This window comes from Anas acuta, chromosome Z (assembly GCF_963932015.1).
Source record: "Anas acuta chromosome Z, bAnaAcu1.1, whole genome shotgun sequence".
NCBI classification, from domain to species: domain Eukaryota; kingdom Metazoa; phylum Chordata; class Aves; order Anseriformes; family Anatidae; genus Anas; species Anas acuta.
The window spans coordinates 31,311,546-31,336,034 of record NC_089017.1 but is presented as its reverse complement, the minus strand read 5'-3'; the positions used below and the strand labels follow the sequence as shown (position 1 = coordinate 31,336,034).

Below are 24,489 nucleotides of genomic sequence, written 5' to 3'. Positions count from 1 at the left end.
TGAGTACAAATTGACAAAGTTAACAAAGGTCACCATGATGCAATATATTGGTTCATCTGAAATTCTGTGACACTGTAGTACAGACTGAGACCTGAAACTGTATTTGTTGTTAATATATCTTTATTCATCTGTATTAATCTTCTGTTTAGTCTCAGATCGTACAGAAGTACTTTTTTAACAGGAACTTTACTGACTGCCTCTTCAAAAGAGAAATATTTTTTTGTTTTCCATTTCTTCTTTCTTGCAGAGTTCTCAGAACAGGAAAAAAAAAAATCTTATTTCCACTGGAAGGAAAAAAGTTTTAATAAGATAGTGTTTCATAACATGTTTGCTGTTTGGGGAGGAATGGAAATGGATTACTGGCACTGATTTATGGACCCTAAGCTGTGGCAAAAAAATTTGCCTCTCAAAATGTATGCATTTGAATAATGATAATCCTTCCTTTTAGGAAAATTCAAGGAAAGGGCCTCAATTCTGCATAAGATTGCCAAAAAGAAGTGCCAGGTGGAAGACAGTGAAAGACAGAATGGAGCTGCTAATCACGGTGAGTGCAGCCATGTAGATTTATCACTTACTCCTGAGGGCTTTTTTCACTGTTAAATTTTACCTGAAAATCCTTAGAAGTGAATTTCTCCTTCTACTTCATTTTCATTGTCTTACTAAACATATTCTGATTCCCCTCAGAAAAGAGTATGAAACCCAATGACAGGATAGGAGTTAAGTGCAAGATGAGAAGTTCTGATAAGACATCTAGAAAGCCTCCCAGAATTACTGCAGAGATAAATACAATGCTGATTTTGGACAAGTGCTGAACTGGCAGAAATAAAGAGGCAAAATGTATTTGCAGTTTGCCTGTGAAATTTAATAAATATACTGACTTTTGAAAGGTTGATGCAAGGGCATAATGTGCTGTAGTATTTAATATACCTGTAATATACCTGTTCAACCCACAGATCTAAACAGACCACTGACATGCAGGATTACGCTCTGTACTTTCTCTCTGGCCATGTTACTGAAATTCTTATATAAGCAGAGAACAACAGCATTGAGTTAGTTCAAGCCTCATACGATGTTGTTAAACAAAATCCAGTTTGTTCAGAAGTTCTGCAAGATAAATGCCATCCCCACAATCCAAAGGAACTGCTTGAGGTAGCCACGGCTGATTTTTAACATTACCAACTTATTACCTGATGGTGCTTTGCCCAATCCTTTACGTACTGAATGCATGCATTCATGCCATGCATGCATATTTTACCTATCTTAAAGAAGTAGCATTCAACACTTCACAGCTCATGGAACCCTATAAATTTTCTACTGAGTAAGTGAAAAGTTTCTGAAATTTTATACAAATGACTTCTATGTTATAGATAGATGAGATCTTGGATTATTCAGAAATCAAGAACCACTGCTCTAGGATCATATGAATTCTATGTAGTATTACCCTTGTCACAAAAAGAAAGAGATTTCATATTTAAGATTTGATTTGTGAGTCTACTGTTTGCTGAAATACATTTAAGCCCATCTATATTAGCTGTAAAAAATTAGTTTATTATGGCTTGCCATTAAGGATAAGTATTTGTCTTTTACTTCAAAAGTTTCTATTCCAAAAAGAAAAGTCCATATTATGACTTCTTTTCTCTACTTTACCTTAGCATATTCTCCGCATTAGAAAACAAGATCCAAATGTGTCTGATAAAAGCTGAATCATTTTCTCAGTTGATACTTTTTCTGACCTTGTGCTATGTTTAGATAAAATTTACTTCCAGAATCAAGCAACTGAATGGGACGTTCTGTTAATAAACTATAATGATGGGTATGGGGTTAAGGGACAATGCACATGCACTGAAATAATTACAAATAGTCTGGCACTCTGCTGTGGCTGTGATCTCAGATTTTTAATTTAGAAGAATCTCAGGACAGCAGTAATGTAACTTGACAGCTGTATTTACTTATGTGCATAAGAGCATACCATAAGGAACACTGAACTTGAGTCAGACATTTCTTATTGCTATTCCTCTTAACTTCAAATTGTCCCAGGGATTCTTGGCCATTGACATTTTTATCTAGTACATGCCAAAAGAGATGATTGCTGTTTAGAGAATTCCAAGATAAAAAAAGTAAGAATAAATTTGAATAAATTCCGTGCCATAAACTGAAGGCTCAGTTTTATCCCTTCAATCGCTGTAAGAACTTTTGCTCAAGGGCAATGGGATTCTGTTTATTCTTTTCCAATGTTTTTGCAGAAGAAAGAACTTTATTATAATTCAGATGTAACTTTATGAATTGCAGAGTTTAGTGCGGTATAAAAGTTATCTCTTACTGAATATATCCCTTCATCTGCATTCATTAATGTCTGGGTAGAACACTATACACCACATTTTACCTGAAGTGTTATGTTCATTAAGTTTAGCATAAACAAAGAGCATGAAGTATTGCCAGGGATGTAATTTTTTTAGAACATAACTGCCAGTAGAATAGTTTCTTCAATCACCAGCTCACCACTCATAAGAATTTTATTCAAAATGTGTGCGGGAGAAATGGAAGCCAGAATTTTAGTCTCTCTGTAAGGCAGGTGTTGGTCCACCATCAGATTTTGATTATTTACACAGACTAAATGCACCAGTTTCACCAATAGATTGTTAATATTCTGCTCTGTTATTTTCTTGTTCTTATTTATGGATAATGACACAGAAAAAAGTGCAAAAGTAGAAGTTGCAGTAACACCACCAAGTGATTCAGGACCAGTGCAGAATGGAATTGCCCATAATGTTGAAGAAGAGGTTAGTGTCTTTTTCATTTTTAAATTGGCAAATATTTTGCGTGCTTGATTGTACTTTTCACTGGAAGTATGTGTCTTAATTGCAAGAAGTTGCTAATAGGACCCATCTACAATATATTTAATCTTTGTTTACTACTGAACCCAATATATGAGAATAAGGTTTGCCATATATGTGTATAAGGAGGTCTATTTGCACATATATCCCCTGTGACCCTTGCACTTCATTGTAACATAAGATATATTCCAGTAGTCTGAAATGTATTCTTTTAGGAAATATATTTTTGCTTATCAGATAAAATGTTCACAGCCCTGAATAAGGCTAATGAAAATTGCTTGTCTGATTAAAATCACACTGCACAGAGCCTGTTCTCTTGAGAAGGTAGCCTGTCATGTTGAGCTTCATGGTATAGTTGCAAAAAGGGGCTCCAAAACAGGAGCTGTGCACAAACTTTTCCACTCTCCCTTCTCTTATCTTGAGACATTACAAATTAAATTCGACAAATACAGCGTACTAGTATTTCTCTGACTCTCTTGCATACAGGTAAAATCTATGAAGAAGAAATTATACTCTTAAATTGACTTATTTTAGCATATATATTTTGTAGATAATAACCAGGTAACTGCGTAACTGTGTATATTTCACCTGTGTAGCTACTGAAATAGCTATACAAATTAACTAAATTATTTCATAAATAAGCTGTAATTTTCAAGTATAACTGCAAAACTAGTTCCTCCCCGGCCCCTTTTTAATGACTGTTAATATTTTTTAAATGTTATTAATCCAACCTACATGCCAAGCAGGCAAACAAGTGGAAAATGGTGGTGAGCTGATTTAGCTAAACTTTGGCACTGCTTTTTTAGACTGGGGCAGCAAAACCCACTTAAAGAAAAAAAGTCTTGTTAAAAATAGTCTTTGACATGGGAGCTTGTATAATGCTTTTGTTTGTACAGCTGTATTAAGGCTATGATGACAGAAGAAATTTGCTGCAAGAGATGGCTGAAAAGAGGCTTGTACCATAACATGAGCTTCCTCTTACTAAAAACGGGATGAACTGTCTTGCGTTTGCATACAGCAAAATCATGCAAAAAAAGGAAACACTCGGGTTTTGCTTTGAATTGCCCCTGGCTTAGTATTCAATATTTCTGTTGTTTTCACTTGCTTTTCATTTAAAATTGCTAGTCCACATCAGAGATAATCTTGCCTTGTTCATGACTTGAACAAAATCATTTTAGGTAAAATTCTTTCCTTTAAAGGTTATGCAAGCCATAGGAAAAAAAAAAAAATCAAACTGGTGTACAAGTAGCAGTGTTTATTTACTTCTGTTGGCTCTTTCCTAAACACCATCATCCCTCACAAGGAGTATAATTTGACAGGATCATGTATATATGAGGAATATGTTGTCCAATTTTGTGCCTCTGTCTGCAAGACTGAGAAAGAACATTGTGATGCATAGTAGAATGAGTCTTTGTACAAAGTGCTTTACAAAGGTAGAGGTGGAGAAGTGACAAGGTGATTATGGCCAGCTGGGGTTAGTACACCAGATAAGAGGAAACAGCTTTAATTCCTCACTGTTCACAGTTAATTTTTGTCCCTGGGAATAGAAATGGAGAATAAAGATCCATCGAAAGAGATGGTTAGTTTCTGATATTCCAAATAATCAAATAATTATAATGAGTCTGACAGAAGAAGAGAGCATAGTAGGCATTAAATCATATTTTCTGTTAATAATATAAGCTGTCCAGACTGACAAGCCACTTACAGGATCCTTGTTAGACCAACAAAACCTTATCCTTAAATAAATGAGATGAGTAGAATCTACCAAATTAAAAATCTCAGCACTCCAAATACATTTCACTTTAATACTCATCATTTTAAGGTAAGGAAAATTCTTTTGCTTCAGCAAAATAATTAACAAAATCCAAAGCAGTGTAGTTTTATGACTTCTGTTCTCAAAGTTCAATAAAGGATAGCATAGCCTGGAGTAACCTGCTAGCATGTACCTAAATCAGTCTGTGGGATGTACAATAACTCTAATAGACTCTACTAGCACTCAGTAGCTTAAGAAGGAAACTAGTCTTGCTCTGCCACATCTTTTTCACTGAGATTGTTCAGTGAAAACAAAGAAGAAAGAGTAATCTTAAGCAATGACATTTCACAGCAATGTCCATATGCTATCATTTTGCATTGTAATGAAGTGGTTTCTGAGCTTGTTCAGAAATCTGCAAGGTCGAGCAGCCTCATCATTCAAGACAGTATTTTCAATCTCAAACAACTGCAGGATAAGAAAGGAAAATTATTGTAGGAGTACATTACACATTAATGTCTTCCTCCTGTTTCTCCCATCTCCATTTAGACACTTTAAACTTTCAGTCAGGGAAGGTTTGGAACTTTTATGTTAATTTAAGAAAGTATTAGTACATTGTGAAAATGTGCTCTGCTGTATTGGAAGAGGGATACATTGTTTATCATTGTCAAAATGACAAGATGGAGCAAGAAGGGAGGCTTGCAACTGATGGAGGAGTGATTCTGCAGTTTTAGGTCCATCAATCTGAAAGAAAGGATTTTAGGCGTCTGCTGTCACAACAAAAATAGCAATCCCCTAATAACATTTTGAGATGGCTCATGCTGGCTCCCTCCCTAGTGGCCTTTCTAATTTTGTCCTCTTCTAGTGATAACCCGACAGTTGTTGCTACCTCAGACTGTTTCAGTTATTGATATGCTAGAAGCTATTTGTTAATTTAAAAATATGTAGCAGCATTTTTGAAAAGTTGTAATAAAAATAGTCTACGCATCCATGATATATATGTAACAAATAAATAGGTCTATGTGACACTTAGAACTGTACTTTTCTGTGAGATTCTCTGCCAGTTCTCTTCTGTACAGAGAACCTTCCTCGATCTATTGCCTAGTGTTTTGTGCACAGCTTCCTGGTACACCTTCTCAAGCTGTGGCATCACCCTGAAGCTAAAACTGCCTTCTCTGAGATACTCAAAGTTAACAAAACACAATGGATCATAGACAAGCAGTTTAAGAACAGAAGGAAAGGGAGTAAAATAAAATAAAAAAGATTCAGATAATAGGAGGAGCAAAGGTCAAGAGGGATGAAAGCAAAATAAAACAAGAACCTTATCTTCTCATACTGACATCCAAGGAAAATATGCTTAGAAAACTTTCAACCAAAGTTTGCTGAAAGGTGAGTCTGCCTGTTTTTAATATGTTTAATTCTCTGGCTGCTTTTGTTGCTGTTCATCATCCCAGCAAGCAGGAATGAGAAAAATACAGAGAAGGACAAATTCAACACCCTTCAGTTTCTTTCTGCTTTGTATATTGACTTCATGGACACTAATAGGATTTCCCCTAACTACAAAGTGTAGGCAACAGCAGAATCATGCAAACAGCATTCACAAGACCTTCTTCTTTGATTAAGATTATAATTAGAGGATGGGAAACTGGTCATTGCCCTCCTGAGGTTTTTTCTCTAGCTTCTCCAAACTTTATACAGAGACTGTATGCCTGGGAACCACTGTATCTTCAAGACAATGGTATCCATTCTAAGAACAGCTTTGTTCAGGGAAGCAATACCGAAGGTACAGGATAATACGCCTGCTAGACCCCCACAATAGTTTCTCCTTCTCATACCTCCACAAAAACTCTCCCATTACAGCTCAGTCCTGACCTACAAATGCTCCCGCATTTTGATCCTTTTGTGAACAAGTGAAGTATTCACCATTTCACCCTGAGGATGGCATTTGCCTGGATGGTCTGGGAGTAGAATTCAATCTAGTGGCCTGAGTTTTTGGTGATTTTTCCCTATCTTGAAGCAAAAGGAAGTTCTGTGGTATATTTGTAAATACAGTATAAAATTTGCTTCTCTTCAATTTTCCAATTTTATATGTCCAAATATTTATTTTCATGATCCATAAACTTGTTTAGAAAGACTCATAAATTCCTTAAAAAAATAACATTAGTAACTCTGTGTCCCAGTGATGTTATTTTAGAATTTAAGAGGTTGGAGACTGTCCATCCTGAAGAATCAAGCTGCAAATATGCCTTTGGGGAAAAAATATTGTCCTGAAAACCGTGTACTGGGATATGGGCGTTTTCACATAGCAGGTGTGTGAGTCAGCACAGGCAGGCAGCGGGAACAACTACAGACCTGCAGCTAAAATGCAAAAAGTAGATGTATTCTCATTACCTCACTAACTGGGAGATCCCTAAAGCAGCACCCCAGCAGAGGCACCAACTGGACACACACAAGCAGGCATGCAGGATCAGCTGGACAGGGTCCGTGCTGGGAGATCACCGGCCTGCTCTTTTCACCTGTTTTTACCAAGAGTTTACACAGTCACAGTTTTTACCACCATGCGGTGGTCTTCACTATGCTTCTTTGATCTTCTTTGTACCAAGGCTGGGAGCTCAAGCGCATCCAATAGGACATGTCCAAATTGATTTAAAGTTAATTAGAAATCATACATTCCACTACTACAAAGAGAATATGCAAATAGATCCATCTTATGTATAAAACTCCTATTCTTTTAAAAGCATGATGTTGAGGAGAGTACCCTTATGTAAAGAAAGTCTCAGGCTAAAACTACAAGAAAAGGGAAAACTTGATTTTATGTTTTATTTAATTTTCATATATTTGTAAATTGAACAGCTCTTTAAAAATACATATCTCTCCAAGTTCCACTAATTATTTTTCCTTAGAATTTCTTTTTCATCTTCACATTTTTTCTTGATTCTCATTCTTTCCTCCTTTCCTTCTTTTTTCATTGAACAAGGCTGAAATACTCCACAATAGAGAGTCAAGGGCACTATTCATTAATGATTTTCACAAGCTTTCCTGAACCAGAATGAATTTTACTTCATTTCCTTTTTTGTTGTTGTTTCATTTGTCTCTTCCAAACTCCACAGTCTTGCTTGCTTCTCCCTAGGCCCTTAATTCCATTCCTCCTATTCCACTCCTATCCAGGAACCTCAATTCTCCTCTTGTGAGAGGAGCCTTTGCTCAACAAGGTGAACTCCTTTGTGCTATAGCTGCAGAAATTTAGAAAGGCTTTCCAGAAAATGTCCCCAGAAATACAGTCATTTGTCCCAGACAGCAATACGCATATAATACTACTCCAATTGGAAACATCCACAGATCTCCTACACTTTGATAAAAAAGGATCAGCCCCTGAGAAGGGCAGATGTCTGTGGTCTCTTTCCCAGCCCTAACCAACACAGCAGGGAACAATACCTCTTTCCATTATACAGTCTGCAAGACATTCCTGCTTCAGTTGCAGCCAGATATTGCCTTCCCTCCTGCTGGATATTCCATCTTCCTTGGGGATTTTGTTCTACTTGCTGCATTCTTTCTTTTAACCTTTAGCAGGCTGCCACAAAGGAGAAAACTCTGTCATATGAAACTTCAGAGTGATACTGAGCGCACGTGACAAAATGAAAGAAGACGAAAAGGACACTGACAGTATCTCATTAAATGTTTTATAGGGTGTCCTTCAGAGAAATGATCCTTTTGAGAAGTCCAATTACCTTCCCTCCACCCACTGCCACCTCCTTAACAAGCATTTGATTAAGTGTGCTGAGACACAGTCCTTTAAACCTGTAGCTTTCCTAAAAATAGCTCCCAGGCTGAAGATAGCACCTTTTCCTCCCACCTACGCACATACACACACACACACTCACACATGTACACATGCGCACACTTTTACCTGTTTCCATGGAAACCTCTCTGGAAAATGTTTACATGCTACCATGATAGAGACAACTTTTCCATGAAAAGATAAGGCAACCAGTACGTAATAGGAAAATGCCATGGCTGATTTATTGCTTTTATTGTATCTAAACTGCTTACCTGAGAAACTGTGGGGTAAAGTGTATTTTGCTTTCCCCAGCAAAGAGCAGCAGCATAGTGCAGAGCATTTCAGGACAGAGCCTCTGGCAGAGGCAGCACTCCCCTGCCATGGAGTCCTCGTTCTCTTTGCATCAAATTAACATGATTTGAATCTAGCCATGCATTCTCTGTCATAGGCTATCTTTCTTGGGCTATATAAAACGTTTCCATTTTGGAGAGAGAGGGTAGAGGAGATGAGAGCAGCCCTTGTTGGAAGACAGTGATATATTCCAACATGACTGGTAATTTGTCTCATCATTAAAAACATGTTTTTCCAATGCATAAAACTCTTTTCATTTGCCACACTGAGCCTAAAATAAATGCCTGCATCTTGTTTGCCAATATAGCTTTTTGTAACTTAAAGAGCGTTGTGCTGCCATCAAAACAGATTGTTCTTTGTTTTCCTAAGGCTACTGTTTTGTGTATTACATGTATTTTTTGCTGTATGGCATTTGACTTGAAAACCAGGACAGGGAAAAATGGCATGATGACAAAGGCTTATTCTTCAGCTGCATCTCCATAGCACCGTAGGTGTTACTTCAACTGCTGGGCTGACTTTTGGCTATTACAAATAGTCTATTTCTTTTCAATTCCCCTAAGAGATGCAGTAGCATGGACATAAAAACTGCACATAGGCTCTGGGAACCATGCGTTCAGCTATTTGCACAAGAGCCCAAGAGGACACAGGCAGCAATAACAGAATCTGGAGTAAATACCTGTCTATGCCTTGCTCTTTCCCACAGCCTCCACTCAAAGGATAGATATTTTCAGTAAGTTCGCAGTGCAGAGAGGATTAATAAAAATTACCTGCACTAAAATGAGGGTCCATATATACCAAGCACATTTGAGAAGCTTGGGGATTTAATTTTACTCCCTACTTGAATTTTGCTCCGGAGTGGGGGTAGAAAGACATTGCTTTCTGTCTTAGCTGCTCCTCAGAAATTGCACACTGCCATGCTAGTTTAATTATCTCACATTTTTTCCATATTTTTCCAAATAAGATGTAACATAAGATAAATGATCAATCCAATCAAAACACAGGAATCTTGAAGCAGAGACTTGAAGCTATTCCACAATTTACTGTAGCCTTTGTCCTCTGCCTATCTAATGAAGCAAATGAGTATGAGGTTTGCTATGCTAAGCAAAAAAAAATAAATAAAATCAGTACTGAAAATCAGTACTTGCATCTAAGATAGGTAACATTTTGAGACTTCATATATTTTTGTTGATTCACTCGCTGTAAGGAGTTTGGTTGTACAAAGCTCCTCACTCCCAATAAAAAATAAAATAAAATAAAATAAAATAAAATAAAATAAAATAAAATAAAATAAAATAAAATAAAATAAAATAAAATAAAATAAAATAAAATAAAATAAAATAAAATAAATTCAATGGTCCTTTGCAGTACTACCAAGCAAAGAAATAAATTGCATTTTTATAGGTGTTACAATATCTGTCCTTCAGCATGAGGAAATTGAACAGTAAATAGTGCCTGTCTGCAGTTTTCTTTCTATTGGAGTCCTGATGTTATTTTTTTGTTGATTAACAACATTGTAAGTCAAAATGCACAAGGAATCATGTGAATGTATAGCTCAGCTCTGCAATTCTGTTGGGCAAACAGAATCTTCCAATAATAATATTTGCAATTCATATGCTTTATTTTTATAAGATATGGACTACTTGGTAAATGGTGGCAGTTTCAATACTTCAGAAAATTTGAGGTGGTTCATTGTACTTGTTTTCCATGTTTTACTAACATCAGTTAAAAAAAAAAAAAAAAAAGTAAAACTGCAAAACTGCAGTCATCTGATATTGTGCCAGATAAGCAATTGTTTTTATTAAGATAATATATTTTGAGTCTGAGCATCCAAGGAAGCAATAATTTTCTGATGTTTGCTAAAAGCAGTGACTACACTCTGACTTTGGCAGATGGAATTTGCTATAAGTTGTTGTTTATAAACAAAATAGTTATTGATGAAAGGTCACCATATGTTGGTGCTGTTTATATAAAGTGAAACACACTGTATTTTCCTGACTCTGGAAAGATTTTCCTGAGAGATTAGGAGAAATCATCAGATCAGTCCTGAGCAAACCAGTCAGAGATTTCGTATGTGGGATTACAAACAAGTAATTGGATAGATATTCTTGGGTGAAGGATGTGTGAAAGATGAAAACTTGGGAGATTTGGTACACTCTTCATTGTTTGTCATGAGTTACATAGAAGAAAATTGAAGTAGCAAGAATAAGATTCTGCATGTATGTACACTCATTTAAAAGAAAATATTGAAGAATATTTGTTACAGATATATGGAAGACAGCACAACAAAATGACAATTCTTGTTTAATTTCTTCAAAATAAGGAATCAAAACTATATTTTTTATTATTTACAGATGTATTCTACTAGCCTTGGTAGGACATGCAAGGGGATCATTTGCCTATAAGAAAATTAATTTGGTTGTTATTGATTAATATGCATTAGAATAGCGCATCTATCCCATCTATGCATGAGTATAAATATGACATTCAGCAGTACAAAGTCATATGTAACAAAAAGACAACCCCAAGCACAAGCAAGAAAAAATAAAATAATATATAGTAAATAAAGAGTGTAAATAATTATGGAAGCTAATGAGAATTTCATGGAAACGCTTAAGGGCTATTACAAATGGAGATCTAATGCAGCTTCTGGCTAAACCTTTAATTCGAGGAAGATGAAAACATATGACACATTCCAATGTTTCTTCTGTGAGTACCCATGTCTGGCTATTGCCAGAAGCAAGATACCGATCTAAATGGTCTCTGTGTATCACAGAATCACAGAATCACAGAATTGTCTATGTTGGAAGAGACCTCAAGATCATCGAGTCTAACCTCTGACCCAACACTAATCAGTCCTCCACTAAACCATATCACTAAGTTCAACATCTAAACGTCTTTTAAAGACCTCCAGAGATGGTGACTCAACTACTTCCCCGGGCAGCCCATTCCAATGCCTAACAACCCTTTTGGTAAAGAAGTTCTTCCTAATATCCAACCTAAATCACCCCTGGCAAAACTTTGGCCTGTTCCCCCTCATCCTGTCACCAGGCACATGGGAGAACAGACCAACCCACATCTCACTACAGCCTCCTTTAATGTACATATAAAGAGTGATAAGGTCACCCCTGAGCCTCCTTTTCTCCAGGCTGAACAACCCCAGCTCCCTCAGCCTCTCCTCATAAGACCTGTTCTCCAGACCCCTATGACTTAGTGTGGCTGTTTCTATCCTATTGGCCCAGCAATCTTGCCATATTATAGAAAACTGTAGAGATTTTATACTACTTGATCCTCTCTCACCTCCCTCAAATCACTTATCAGTGTGGTGGCAGGTCTGTTATAAAACAGCAGAATATTCTGTGTTTCTCATTATGTACCAGGAGGTCAAGTGAGATGCCAGAAGGTGCCTCAAATGGCACCAGCATGTCTATTCGTAGGTAGTTGAACTCCACCATGTATATCATTAAGTATTTCTTCTTGGCATTGTAGAATTGAATTGCATGTAACCTTGCAATTGAGTTTTCATCACACAGATTAAAAGAAATCAAAAATATTGCTTCAGTATCAGTTCCTGAAAACAGCAAGTATGCATAGGGAGTATGTACACAGCAGATAGGTTGAAACCACAGACAGTGTATGCAATCTCCGACAAAAATCTGTGCTAAGTCGTTTTGTATCTCAGTGTTGTCCAGAGCATAACACCCACATTAGTGTGGTTTTATAGCTGTGAAAATTCTTTCCTTTTAATTTCTTCAACCTCATTGAAGAAGTTCAGAATTGCTTTGAAATTCATGCAAGCTAGATTTACAACTGTGTTTAACATCCTTACTTCTACTGATTTTTGGAAAATCAGTATTTGAAAATCAGATGCTGATTCTGATTTATATGAAATAGGAAGTGGAGATCCACTCTGTAGCATCTTTCATGCATCCTGGAGACACAAGGAAAATGGTTTTGCCCTACTGCACTGTGAGCTCAAGTTTGGGTATATATTTTGAGTGTAGTTATCACAGGGAGATGGATGAGGCAGTACAACCTGAAGGTGAAAACGTCTCATAAATATGGAACTAGATTCCCCAGGACACATCTGGAAGACCTCCAGATGTAATTCTTTGTGCTGCTTTGCTACTGCCTTTCGTGTTGCTTTTGTGCTCATGCTACAGCAATGTTGTTTGACACAGGCACAAGACCAGAATGAGGACCATTGCTGAAATAATGTGTGCACCAGTATTGCACAAACTCATGTGCAAACTTAGACTATCATAAAGATTTTGTAAAATTAAATATGGTTATTGATCATGGCTAATATTTAAAGATGACAATTTCAGAAAATACTTTGTCCTTTGGTACTCTATGAAGCAGTCATTTATGAAGCTTTATTCCTGCTGAATCTGCTGCTTGAATTATACACAGGCCACTCTGAAAAAGTTACCTAGGCAACCCTTCAATTGGTCCTTTTGTGCTCAAATTTTATCTCAATCATCACATTTCAAAGCTGAACATCCAGCTCAGTTTGGTTTTCCCACTGTAAGAGCATCTACCAAAATGGAAAAGAAATGGATTTACATTATAGGAAGTAACCACACAAACTACTGCACCAACATAGTCCCCCAAAAGTCAGGATTCAATATGTTATAGCTGTGAGGTACTGATCATCTACCAAAGGGTACAGAGCTGCAAGCTAAAGGCAAAGGCTAGCTTCTTAGCTGCTCAGTAGCCTCTTAAGTGCTGTGTGGAGTGTTACAAATTGTGTCTACATATGTGTTTTTAAAATCTTTTAACAACAATAGCAATTAAGACCTAGACACTCTACTGCCATCTTAGAATCACAACAGTTGAGAGTTTCACAATGTATAGGGGTTAACAAAACCCAGTATTCTGTTGACATCAGCATATAATCCCCAAAATAACTACAGTCTGTCAATGTGTCAAGAGGAAAACAGGAGCTTACTTCAGTACACCTATGTCAGGTGACATAGTCATACATCTCCATGTCAGGAAAGCCTAAGGGAAGAGCTGGGCTTGCTTGTCTAGGTTCTCATCACTTCATGGCAATTGAGGAGTTGAACTATATTCAACAATTAATTGTTGAATAATTAAGACTGGATCTTCAACCAAAATAAGCAATAAGTAGAAAATGTTATGAACAATACCAACATATGGTGACATTTCATCAACAATTCTTTTGCTCATAAAAGTAACTGATGTGGTCGTTTAAATGACTGCTTTTTATAGCATTTGTCATAAGGCTTATGTAAGCAATGTTAAGAAAGGGTAATATCTCACAATCTATGGGAAGAGTAACAGGTCCATTGCAGAAAGGACTGATTTCTCAGGCAGGAGCAACACAAACTAGACCAGGCTGCCCAAAGCCCCATCCAGCTTGGCCTTGAACACTTCCAGGGATGGGGCATCCACAGTTTCTCTGGGCAACCTTTTCCAGTGCCTCACTGCCCTCTGAGTGAAGAATTTTCTCGTAACATCTAATCTAAATCTGCCCTCTTTCAATTTAAACCCACTACTCCTTGTCCTATTACTCCACTCACTGACACAGAGTCCCTCCCCAGCTTTTTGTAGACCCCTTTAGGTACTGGAAGGCTTCTATAAGGTCTCACCTGAGCCTTCTCTTCTCAGACCGAACAACCCCAAGCCCTCGCAATGTGTTTTCATAGGAGGATGATCCATCTGTCTGATCATCCTCATGGCTCTCCTCTGGACTCGCTCCAACAGGTCCATGTCTTTCTTGTGCTGGCAACCACAGAACGGTATTCCAGGTGGGGTCTCATGTCTCATGAAGCAGAGCAGAGGAGAAGAATCACCTTCCTTAACCCACTAGCCATGCTTCTTTTGATGCAGCCCAGGATACAGCTGGTTTTCTGGGCTGCAAGCGCACATTGCTGGCTCATGTTGAGCTTCTTATCAACCAACACCCCCAAGTCCTTCTCCTTAGGGCTGCTGTCAATCCTTTCTCTGCCTAGCCCACATTTGTGCCTGGGATTTCCCAGACCTATATACATGACCTTGCACCTGGCCTTGAACTTAACGAGGTTTGCCTGGGCCCACCTCTCAAGCCTGCCAAGGTCCCTCTGGATGGCATGTCTTCCTGCCATCGTGTCAACTGCTGGTGTCATCACCAGTGGCACAGCATGGTAACATCTGCAAGCATGCTGAGGGAGCACTCGTTTGCACTGTCCATGTCACCAACAAAGATTTTAAACATTGTCAGTCCCACTACAAACCCCTTCAGAACACCAGTTTTCACTGGTCTCCACTTGGACATTGATCCACTGACTGCAACTCTTTGAGTGCAACCATCCAGGCAATTTCTTAACCACCAAGTGGTCCATTCATCAAATCCATGTTTCTCCAATTTAGAGTTAAGGATGTTGTGCAGGACAGTGTCAAATGCTTTCCACAAGTCCAGGTAGAAGACCTGATCTCCCACAGTGGGCAGTTCTTTACTCTCCCAGTCATTGCCTTTGCCATCTGTGACTTCGGCTGTGTGGCTACAGCTCTTGCTGGTGAAAACTGAGGCAGAAAGTCATTGAGTACCTCAGCCTTTTCCATATCCCAGGTGACCAGGTCTCTTCCAGAGAGGGTCCACATTTTCTCTAGCCTTTCTTTTTATTGCTGACAAATCTGAAGAAGCTTTTCTTGTTGTTCCTGGCCATATATAATTCTATAAAGGCTTTCGCATTCCTAATGTGATCCCTGGCTGCTCGTATAACTTCTCTGTATTCCTCCCAGGCTATCTGTCCTTGATTCCACTTTCTGTAGGCCTTCTTTTGAGTTTGGCCAGGAGCTCATTGTCCATCAGCACAGTCCTCCTGGCATTTTTGTCTGACTTCTTCTTTGTTGTGATGCATTGCTCCTGAGCTTACAGGAGGTGATCCTTGAATATTAACTACCTTTCTTGGGCTCCCTTTCCCTCCAGAGCTTTATCCTGTGGTACTTCGCCATGTAGAACCTTGAAGAAAACAAAGTATGCTTTTCTAAAGTACAGGGTATCGAGCTTGCTGTGTACCTTGCTCTCTGTCCTCAGGATCTTGAACTCCAGCATTTCATGGTCACTGCAGCCAATGCTGCTCTTGAGTTTCACATTCCCCACCAGCCCTTCCTTACTGGTGAGAACAAGGTCCAGCATAACACCTCTCCTTGTTCTCCAAGAACCTCCTGAATTGCCTGTGCCCTGCTGTGCTGTCCCTCCAACAGGTGCCAGAGTGGTTGAAGTCCCCCATGAGGACCAGGGCTTGTAAACATGAGGCTGTTTCTCTCTTTCTGTGGAGGGCCTCAGCTACTTGGTCTTCCTGATCAGGTGGCCTGTAGCAGACCCCCACTACAATGTCATCTGTCCCTGCCCTCTCTTTAGGGAGGCTCTGCCAGCTCCTCATCCATTTCCAGGCAGAGCTCCACACACTCCAGCTGCTCCATTTCTTCTCCTGCCTGTCCTTCCTAAAGAGCCTGTATCGCTCCATTCCAACATTCTAGTCATGGGAGCCATCCCACCACGTCTCCATGATGCCAATAAGACCGTAGTCCAGTAGGTGTGCACAAATATCTAACTCCCCTTGTTTATTCCCCGTGCAACTGTTTTTTTGGAGGGACTTATTCATGGACTTACTTCATGGAGCTCTCTAGAAAAATCTTTCCACAGTCTGAATAGGATTTGCATTACACACCTCTATCTGACAGGCCATTTTTTCCCCTCTTGCCATATTATGCAATGTTAGATCCATGTGCAATTCTAGAGTCATTGACTACCTGCGATAAAAGTTAATAGGTTGTTTTTAAACGTAGACCCAAAAGGCTGAAATGTGCTTACTTTGCTTTATTTCTGCAGCAATCTAAAGGGCTCCATTTTGTTGGCAGAGGCAAACTAGGGAAAGAGAGATGTGTGGCAGCTGGAATGTTTTCTGTCAGGGAAAAGGTCCCTATACATCAACTCTGTAATACAGATGAGAGGTGAGGATCTTACACATAAAAGGATATTAAAGATTGATGTTAGAATCAGCTACTCAAATAAGAGAGGAATGAATTTCTTTTAGTTTTATCACCAAGTTGTGAAGAAGACTGCTGTGTTGTGGAAAGTCTAAACACAAGTGGCTCATGGTGGAGATGAGAAGACTTTTCCTCACCTGAACAGCTCAGCTGTGGAACCAGAGCCCAGAAATGTCAAGTGATTTCACCTCCGGGGTGGGGTTTCATATCCCAGCTGGGCAAAGTTCTGAGCAGCCTGAGCAGGGTTGCTCCCCAGGTCCCTGCCAGCCTGACTTGTCCTATGGTCCTTTCAACAAGGGAATACATGCACATGTATCTTGAAAAGTAATGTTTAAATTACTCAGAAGAGCTTATAAAGTTATATATGTGTGTATGTATACATGTATATACATGTATTCACATATATATAGTTGTTATGCATATATGCATGTATTTGTGCGTGTGTACCACCACACATATATTTATACAAATCTCAATCTATTTGGTCAGAACTGGGGCAGTCCAGACCAGTTTTGATGTCTGGTTAGACAAGCACGTATCCCAGGGGAGAGCCTACAGGAAGATGAAATAACGTATCAGAGGCACAAAGCAGGTGTTGCCCCTCTCCAGGGAGAAGGTGCAATACTTCTCCATGCATCCCAAGGGACCAGCATCACTGTCAGTACAGATGCAGTCAGACACCGTCAGGCAGCCTGTGCTGGAAAGATACCACATAGCCTGGCCCAAACCATCTGACTGTTCTAGCTAATGTTGCTAGGAAGATGTGGTGTTAATGTGATATTTTCAGACCCCATGGGTTCTTACTGAAGTCCTAAGGACCGCAATTTAAACAATCCCTAGCCCCATTTATCCACTTCAATACTCTGCTCACTGCAGTTTGTCTTACAGAATGAAGAGGATGAGGACCAGCCACTCAGCCTGGCCTGGCCTGACACCCCACGCAAGCAGCTCACCTACCTTGTTGTATTACCCATTGTGTTTCCACTGTGGGCTTCACTCCCAGATGTCAGAAATCCCGTGAGTAACTGGCTTTACAAGTCCATCTGTTCTACACAGCTGGGGATTCTCTAGCTAAATGCCAACATCCAGAAAGAGACTGCAGTGAATTTATGTAAAAATAGAATTAATTATTTATGTTTATAAGTTTCTTCTTTGGGGAAGCCACATCATTAATCTTCAAATCTTCAAATAGGTGCTTATGGACAACTGATTGGTAATAGATCTATAAAAATTGCCGTTCATATTCATTAATATTTTGTGACGCGAAGTGAAATTTCTTCAAATTTCTTTGGGGATTTCACATCTGCATTTCTAGATTTCCACTGAGCATCACATAAGTGCTGAGGAAGTCTGCCCATCTTTAGTGCCCTAAAGGGTGAAACTAGAAAGAATATTAGACTGTCTAGACTTTCTCAGTGGTTCAAAAATAATGATATGCATTTTCTACTACACCTCTGCCTTCTACTCACCATCTTTAAATTTCATACTAGAACAAAACCCAGAAATCATTCCATGTGTAAAACACTTTAATTTTTATCCCCAACTTGGCTTGAAGCCTTGTAAACCTTCTTCTTAATAGAAATTATATAAAATGACAAGCTGTCAAGCGTTACCACATTTACACTCACATATCCATATAATCCTGACTGGGGAGGTTCATGGAAAGTAAAAGAACTGTAAAAAAGAAATCAATAGATGTGATAGATGGAAAAATCCTTTAGCAGTGTTTTAATCTCTTTTCCTTTCTGGATCAAAAATAGACTTAAAACTGCTGCAAGAGAGCGATGTACAGCTTAAAAGGTTATAAACCAACACCCAGAATTATTTTTTCTTCCTTATCACATTTCCCATCCCACACACCCAAAAACTGCAATTCAGTGCAAGAAACGAGCTAAAATAAGACCTCTGATTTGTTTTTAGATACGGGTTTCTCAAAGGACATAAACTGACATTTTCCCTTCCAGTTTTCAAGCTTTATTTTCTTTAAGTTTTCAAACAACTCTGGTAAACATTTTTGTTTGGTAACACAGAAAAACACACTAAATGAATTTCCAGATTGTTTGTGTCTTTACTTAAGCTTCTTCACCTACCCCCACCCCGTATTATTCAAAACCACCTTTATACTTTTTTTCATGATTTGAGCCAAAATGAGCAAGTACTCAGATGCTAAAAAACAAGGATGTTCATTATTTTGAATTTTGTTTCTTTCTGTTGAATGTAAAAACTTGCCCAATGTTCTATACTGCACAAGTGAGAACAGTTGTTACAACAGTGGCTTTGGAAAAGTGAATATATCTTGATATGCAATTGTGTAATATGTGTGAATATTTTTTAAGTTTTATAATATCATTCAATGAAAGGTATAAGTATTTTTTTACACAAAAGCAAAAACAATGCAGTTTATAATTATATATAATAATAACATCAGAGGTAACAGGCTGTATCAGTATGACAAGCTGCTTACTTTGAACATTACTGTCAAAGAATTAACCAGATGGTTGCATCAACTCTCTGTGCCCAGCTGTCTAACTTTTCAAGGACACTTCATTAGAGTGTTTGTCTCCAAAATATTCTCACTTATGCCTGTGTGCCATCCTCTTCCTTTCCTAACAAAAAGAAAACACAATTTCACAGCTCAGCATGTGCATCAGAAAACAAGTTTCCATGAAATCTGTGAGGCAAAAGTTAAAACACTAAAACAATATTTAAATAGATTTTGTAGGTAGGCCTACTGTCAGGGGCTCGATTTGCAAGTGTGGTAATTTTAGTTAGAAACCCAAATTCTCCATCAGGATGCTCAGATTAGCATGTGGGTATATAAAATGAACACTAGTGTGCTAAATACTGATTTGAGAGGCCATATGGAGCTTTGACATCCTCTGTGGGTATCCACTTTTCAAAAATGAGTTCTTCTTCCCTCCTAGAGTTTGTTTTCTAAAATATATTTTACCTCCACTTAATGGAGAAGGTTTGACTGCATTTACTCGTACTAGACCAAGCTATATCTTGCTCCTTGAGCTCCAGAAACTCTAGCAAAATTACTTCATATACAAGGACTCCAGTTATGAAATTTGCAAAATCCTTGCTGCCTTGTTATGCTCTGGTGCATAGATATGCAGATTTATATATACCTACAGTGGATTACAGAGTAGGTCAATTAACTCCTCAGCTGATTCAATAGCTGACATATTTTAATGTGTGTTGATTGCCTTAACTATACCTGCTCACATAAAACAAGCGTACATGAAAATCCTTACCGTAACATCAACAATGTTACTGGCAGTACAGCAGAAGCAGGTGCACCCCTTCGGAATCTGACTTTTTGTTCAGGTGTTTTGAACAATATAAATATATTTTTTTCCTATACTAATAGAGAACATTTTCCCAGTGATACTACGAAGGTTATAAGCACAACCATCTACTTTTTACAGTTAGGGATACTGAAACGTTGAAGGGAAAACAACATGACTAAGGTGACCCAGGGGCCCGTGGCAGACATTGAACACCATCTCATTTGTTATAGTCGTACTGCAACGTCCATCCCTTTGTATTACAGGCCAGAAAAATGGCTATCTGCAGTCCAATCCTGTTACGACTGGACCCATATGGGGCAGTTCATTGCATCTCTGAAAATTCCCATTACCAGCAAGAACTTACATGAACTCTCCTTGCCACACAGAGATACATTGTTACCAAGGGGACAAGGACAAGATGTTCCTTCACAGATCCAGTTACAGGAACAGGTTCTGAGTAATCAGATTTAAGCACTGTCAAGTATGGAAGGAAAATCAAAGCTTGCAATACAGATAAATTTATGCATGAGACAAACATATGATTCATTCAGGTTAAAGGGAAAAAAAAAAAAAAGATATCAGTAATAAAAGCAGCTAAAATTAAGACAGGTACCTTACAAATCATTAGGTACTCACTATCTTTCAGGATCAGACTCTTAGAAGAAAAATCTTCACTTTTCAACATACTTTGATCATTCTTGCTACTTGTTTTCAAGTCCTGTTTTTCAGACGCTGACATGAATTCAATACAGAAATGTACCAAGAAAAATGTCCTTAAGGTTACTGATAGACAGGAAAAGTACCAAACCAACCAATGTACGGCAAAGCTACGAAATTCTTTCTCTTTTGTTAAAAGAAAATAGCATACAAACTGAATGAACCATGGCTTTTCTCCTTTGTCTGTTACCATGACCACAACAGAACCAATTGGTAATCAACTGGGCTCTCTCTCTTTGTAAGGCAACCATCACAACAGCTACCAGAAAAGGTGGAGAGAATTGCTCTCTGTTGTTTCTGACTAATTCTTTTAGGAGAATACTTGGAATTAGCAGCTCTGTATATTCCCAAGAGGTAACGAGCTACAAAGAGAGAAATCTCAAAAGAATGCTGCCAACGGTTACAAAATAGGCATGATTATTATTTTACTCTGGAAATAAAATCCAGCATAAGGAAAAACAACAGCAACAAAAAACAGTGCCATCACTGTTCCATTTTAAAAATTTAATCTATATGCAAATTATACAGCAGCATCTATGGAGTCCCTTCTTGATTTCATCACCTGTAATCTGCACAAGCTTTGAATTTTGCCCTTTTTGAGTTTAAGTGTTCCTCGTTTTAAAATTGGTAATTAAACTATTAAGTCTATTAAAGTGCCCGTAATCTCAAATGGCTGCCTATCAGTTTTTCTGGAGGGGGATTGGCTAAGACAGTCTGGGAACAGACACATTGCAAAGTTTCTGACTGATAGTCGCTTAACCATCCAATTCTCCATGTTCTATCTATCTGACTCAGATAAACAAAGCCCAGTTATTTTACAAGAACTGTTCAGTATATATAATCCTGTATTTTCATTAGTCAGACAGCTATTACTGGCCAGTACAGTTATTGCTGTATTGGATTTGTGTAAGCCAATGTATGCTTATTTCTTGAGTGTTGTATATTGATTATTCAAGTTTCACTGCAATGATGAGCTCTTGTTTGTATTTTCTGACCAGCTGTGACAAGTTTATTACTTCATCATCTCATTCACCATATGTGTTGCAAAAAAAATCCTTTTTATGCAGAAGGCAAAAAATGTTGAAAGTTGAAATATGTGACTGTTAACAATGCTCGAAAAGAAGTGCTAGTCTTTCAGTATGTCCCCCAGTACATTTAAAGTTGTGATTTTAAAATAAAAGGTGCATCTGATTTCTGAATAAGTTTAGGCATCAGAAGTTCATTGCTAGATTTTCTAAATTAATAAATGTTCAGAACTCTGTTTTGAAAACTCGCTGCTTGCTCCATAAAGTTAAGAAGCAGATCAACTGAAGTTGCTTAGGCAGTTCTAGAAACAGTGCTTGTGACAGGAGTGGAACTTAAAGAAAAAAAATAATTTTCAGATGCCATTGTGACTATCCCTATATTTAAAAATAATTCATTTAAAACATCTTACTGGAATGATTTTCTTGCTCCAAGAAGTTCAGCTAGTTATTTATATATGAGTATTTCTACATGGGGTTTGGGAGCACTGTTAAATCTGTTCCATCTTTAATGTGTACTGTTATGAATATTCAATTACAGGGTTGTGTAGGTCGTGCTAGTCAATGTTTGCAAGCCCAGTTTGTAGGACAAAATTTAGTGTTATGCAAAGTGCCCATGTGTCCTGCAACACAACCCATAAGCACACCCATTGCTGAGGCTGATATGGACGTTTAAATTGTTTCTTCCTGTAGATGAGTGCGTACAATTACCATTGCTGACTTTACCTTTTTTCCATTAAGGGTGAGGATTTTCTTCAGCAGGTAGATGCCCATAAGGAACTGGTTTCATTCAGGATTGATAGCATTCATTCTTTTTAAACAGTAATTTGATTAAGACAGTGTTTACTCAGTACTGTACTGCAGTCATGTTTCCTTCCTTTAGTTGTTAACAATCACTTTTTGTTACATACATGTAGCAAGCCAATAGGAAATATGAATGATGCAAAAGACTGGAAAGAAACAAAACCAAATATGTATATATATATATATACAGTCATGCTCACATGTAAGTATATAAATCATTACTCTGAATGTAACCCATTCATTGGCTGCAATAATACCATCTATTCAAAGCTTGGCGTTAGTAAAGGAGATACGGAAAATGAAAATGAGGTTACCCTACTGTGATACAAATTTTGGAATTCAATGAAGGGCCTTAGGGTGTTTTAACTTTTTTTTTTTTCCTTTAGAACAAACTTCTCTACAAAACAAAGCACTGCAAATATATTCTTAATGTTTATTCTCTTCTAATTGAAAAAAATTAGTCATTTTCCCAAGAAAAGCCCATGATCTAATATATTCTGAATATGCATTTTTTTTACAGTCTATCCTGTGATAGCCTGTTATGGTGACTGTGAATGATGTTGTAGAAAGTTATCAATATGTGAATAAAATGTAACAATTTGAAAATATTCCTTCTGATCAGGCATGAATTTATTCATATTTTGCATATGCAAACTGCAACATAACAGCATATGATACAAATAAACAACAGAAAACCTGCCATTCATAATGAAAGCTGTTGTTAGGGGGATGAATCTTGTCATAGATCCATTTGCAACCAAAGCCAATGCAAGAATGAGGCCCAGCTAAGCATATACCAGTGTGGAAAGCCAGTCTTTTAGCACTCCTGACTTTTGTCTTGGTCATATGGTGGTCAGAAGAGTTGATCAGAAGAAGCGAGAGGTCACTTAAAGTATGAATAGAATAGAACAAAGCAGACTTCAACATAGGTGCTCACTGCTTCTCTTTGTTTCTTTTTCAGAGGTCAAGAAAATTTTTCCCTATCACATTTTTTGGCTCAATCAGTTGGATTGCATTTTTTTCTTACTTAATGGTCTGGTGGGCACACCAGGTAAGAAGGTGATGCTGGTATGAAATGCAAGCCCTGCCTCATGTTTTGCACTGTGAGAAACCATTTAGAATCAGAGTCCATCATATCCTCATGCTGAGTAGCACTCTATTCAGGAGCTGCAATGATAGATGAAGTAAATCACTACTCAGTAAATGGAAAGTAGTTCAGAGAGCTGTGGTTGCCCTGACCACAGGATATAATCACTCTGGTAACATCTGAGACATCAGTAGCTGCTTGTCGATGCCTACATGGTTCTCTGTGACAATCTTATATTTCTCCTGAAATGTGGAGGTCTGTGAAAACAGTAATTCTCCAATCTTGACTGTATTCTCAAAGATGGTCAGGAAGCTCCAGTATAATATTCTTGGTTAAGCAGGTTTAAAGCAGAAAGCATTCCTCCACCAAATGAATGCAACTCTTTTTTTTTTTTTTTCCTGTCTTTGTTCAAATCCTTTTAGGTTGGAGAAACCATTGGTATTAGTGAAGAAATCATGGGATTGACTATTTTAGCTGCTGGCACATCCATTCCTGACCTTATTACCAGTGTTATTGTAGCACGCAAAGGTCTGGGGGACATGGCTGTATCCAGTTCTGTTGGAAGCAACATATTTGACATCACAGTGGGGTAAGTCCTACAGCAAGAAAACTGTGTCTGTTTTAACAAGTGCTTTGTTCTTGGCATTGTTGGCTTGGTTTTGTCAAGGTGTTGCCTACCCCAATTTTCTGACATTGATGTTTGAAAAAGACAGTAATGTAAATATACAATGAATGTTAACATTTCAAATGTTCAGAAGTTTATAGACATTTTTATGACAGGCTAGTTACAAAATCATTACCTAATTCTCTGTGTCATACATTGAAGAGCTGCCCAGGCAAGTAAATCACACTAAAAAA

General features: G+C 38.0%; 1 protein-coding gene across 7 annotated transcripts in view; it reads left to right on the top strand.

Moving 5' to 3' along the window:
• SLC24A2 (solute carrier family 24 member 2) overlaps positions 1–24,489 on the top strand; it is a 164,155-nt gene that overhangs the window by 87,598 nt on the left and 52,068 nt on the right. For all 7 annotated transcript variants that reach the window (XM_068666424.1, XM_068666420.1, XM_068666418.1 and 4 more), the window contains 5 exons: positions 449–544; positions 2,692–2,780; positions 17,597–17,725; positions 23,506–23,595; positions 24,054–24,220. In XM_068666424.1, the coding sequence (XP_068522525.1) occupies positions 449–544; positions 2,692–2,780; positions 17,597–17,725; positions 23,506–23,595; positions 24,054–24,220 (571 nt within the window). The remainder of the gene's footprint in view (positions 1–448; positions 545–2,691; positions 2,781–17,596; positions 17,726–23,505; positions 23,596–24,053; positions 24,221–24,489) is intronic.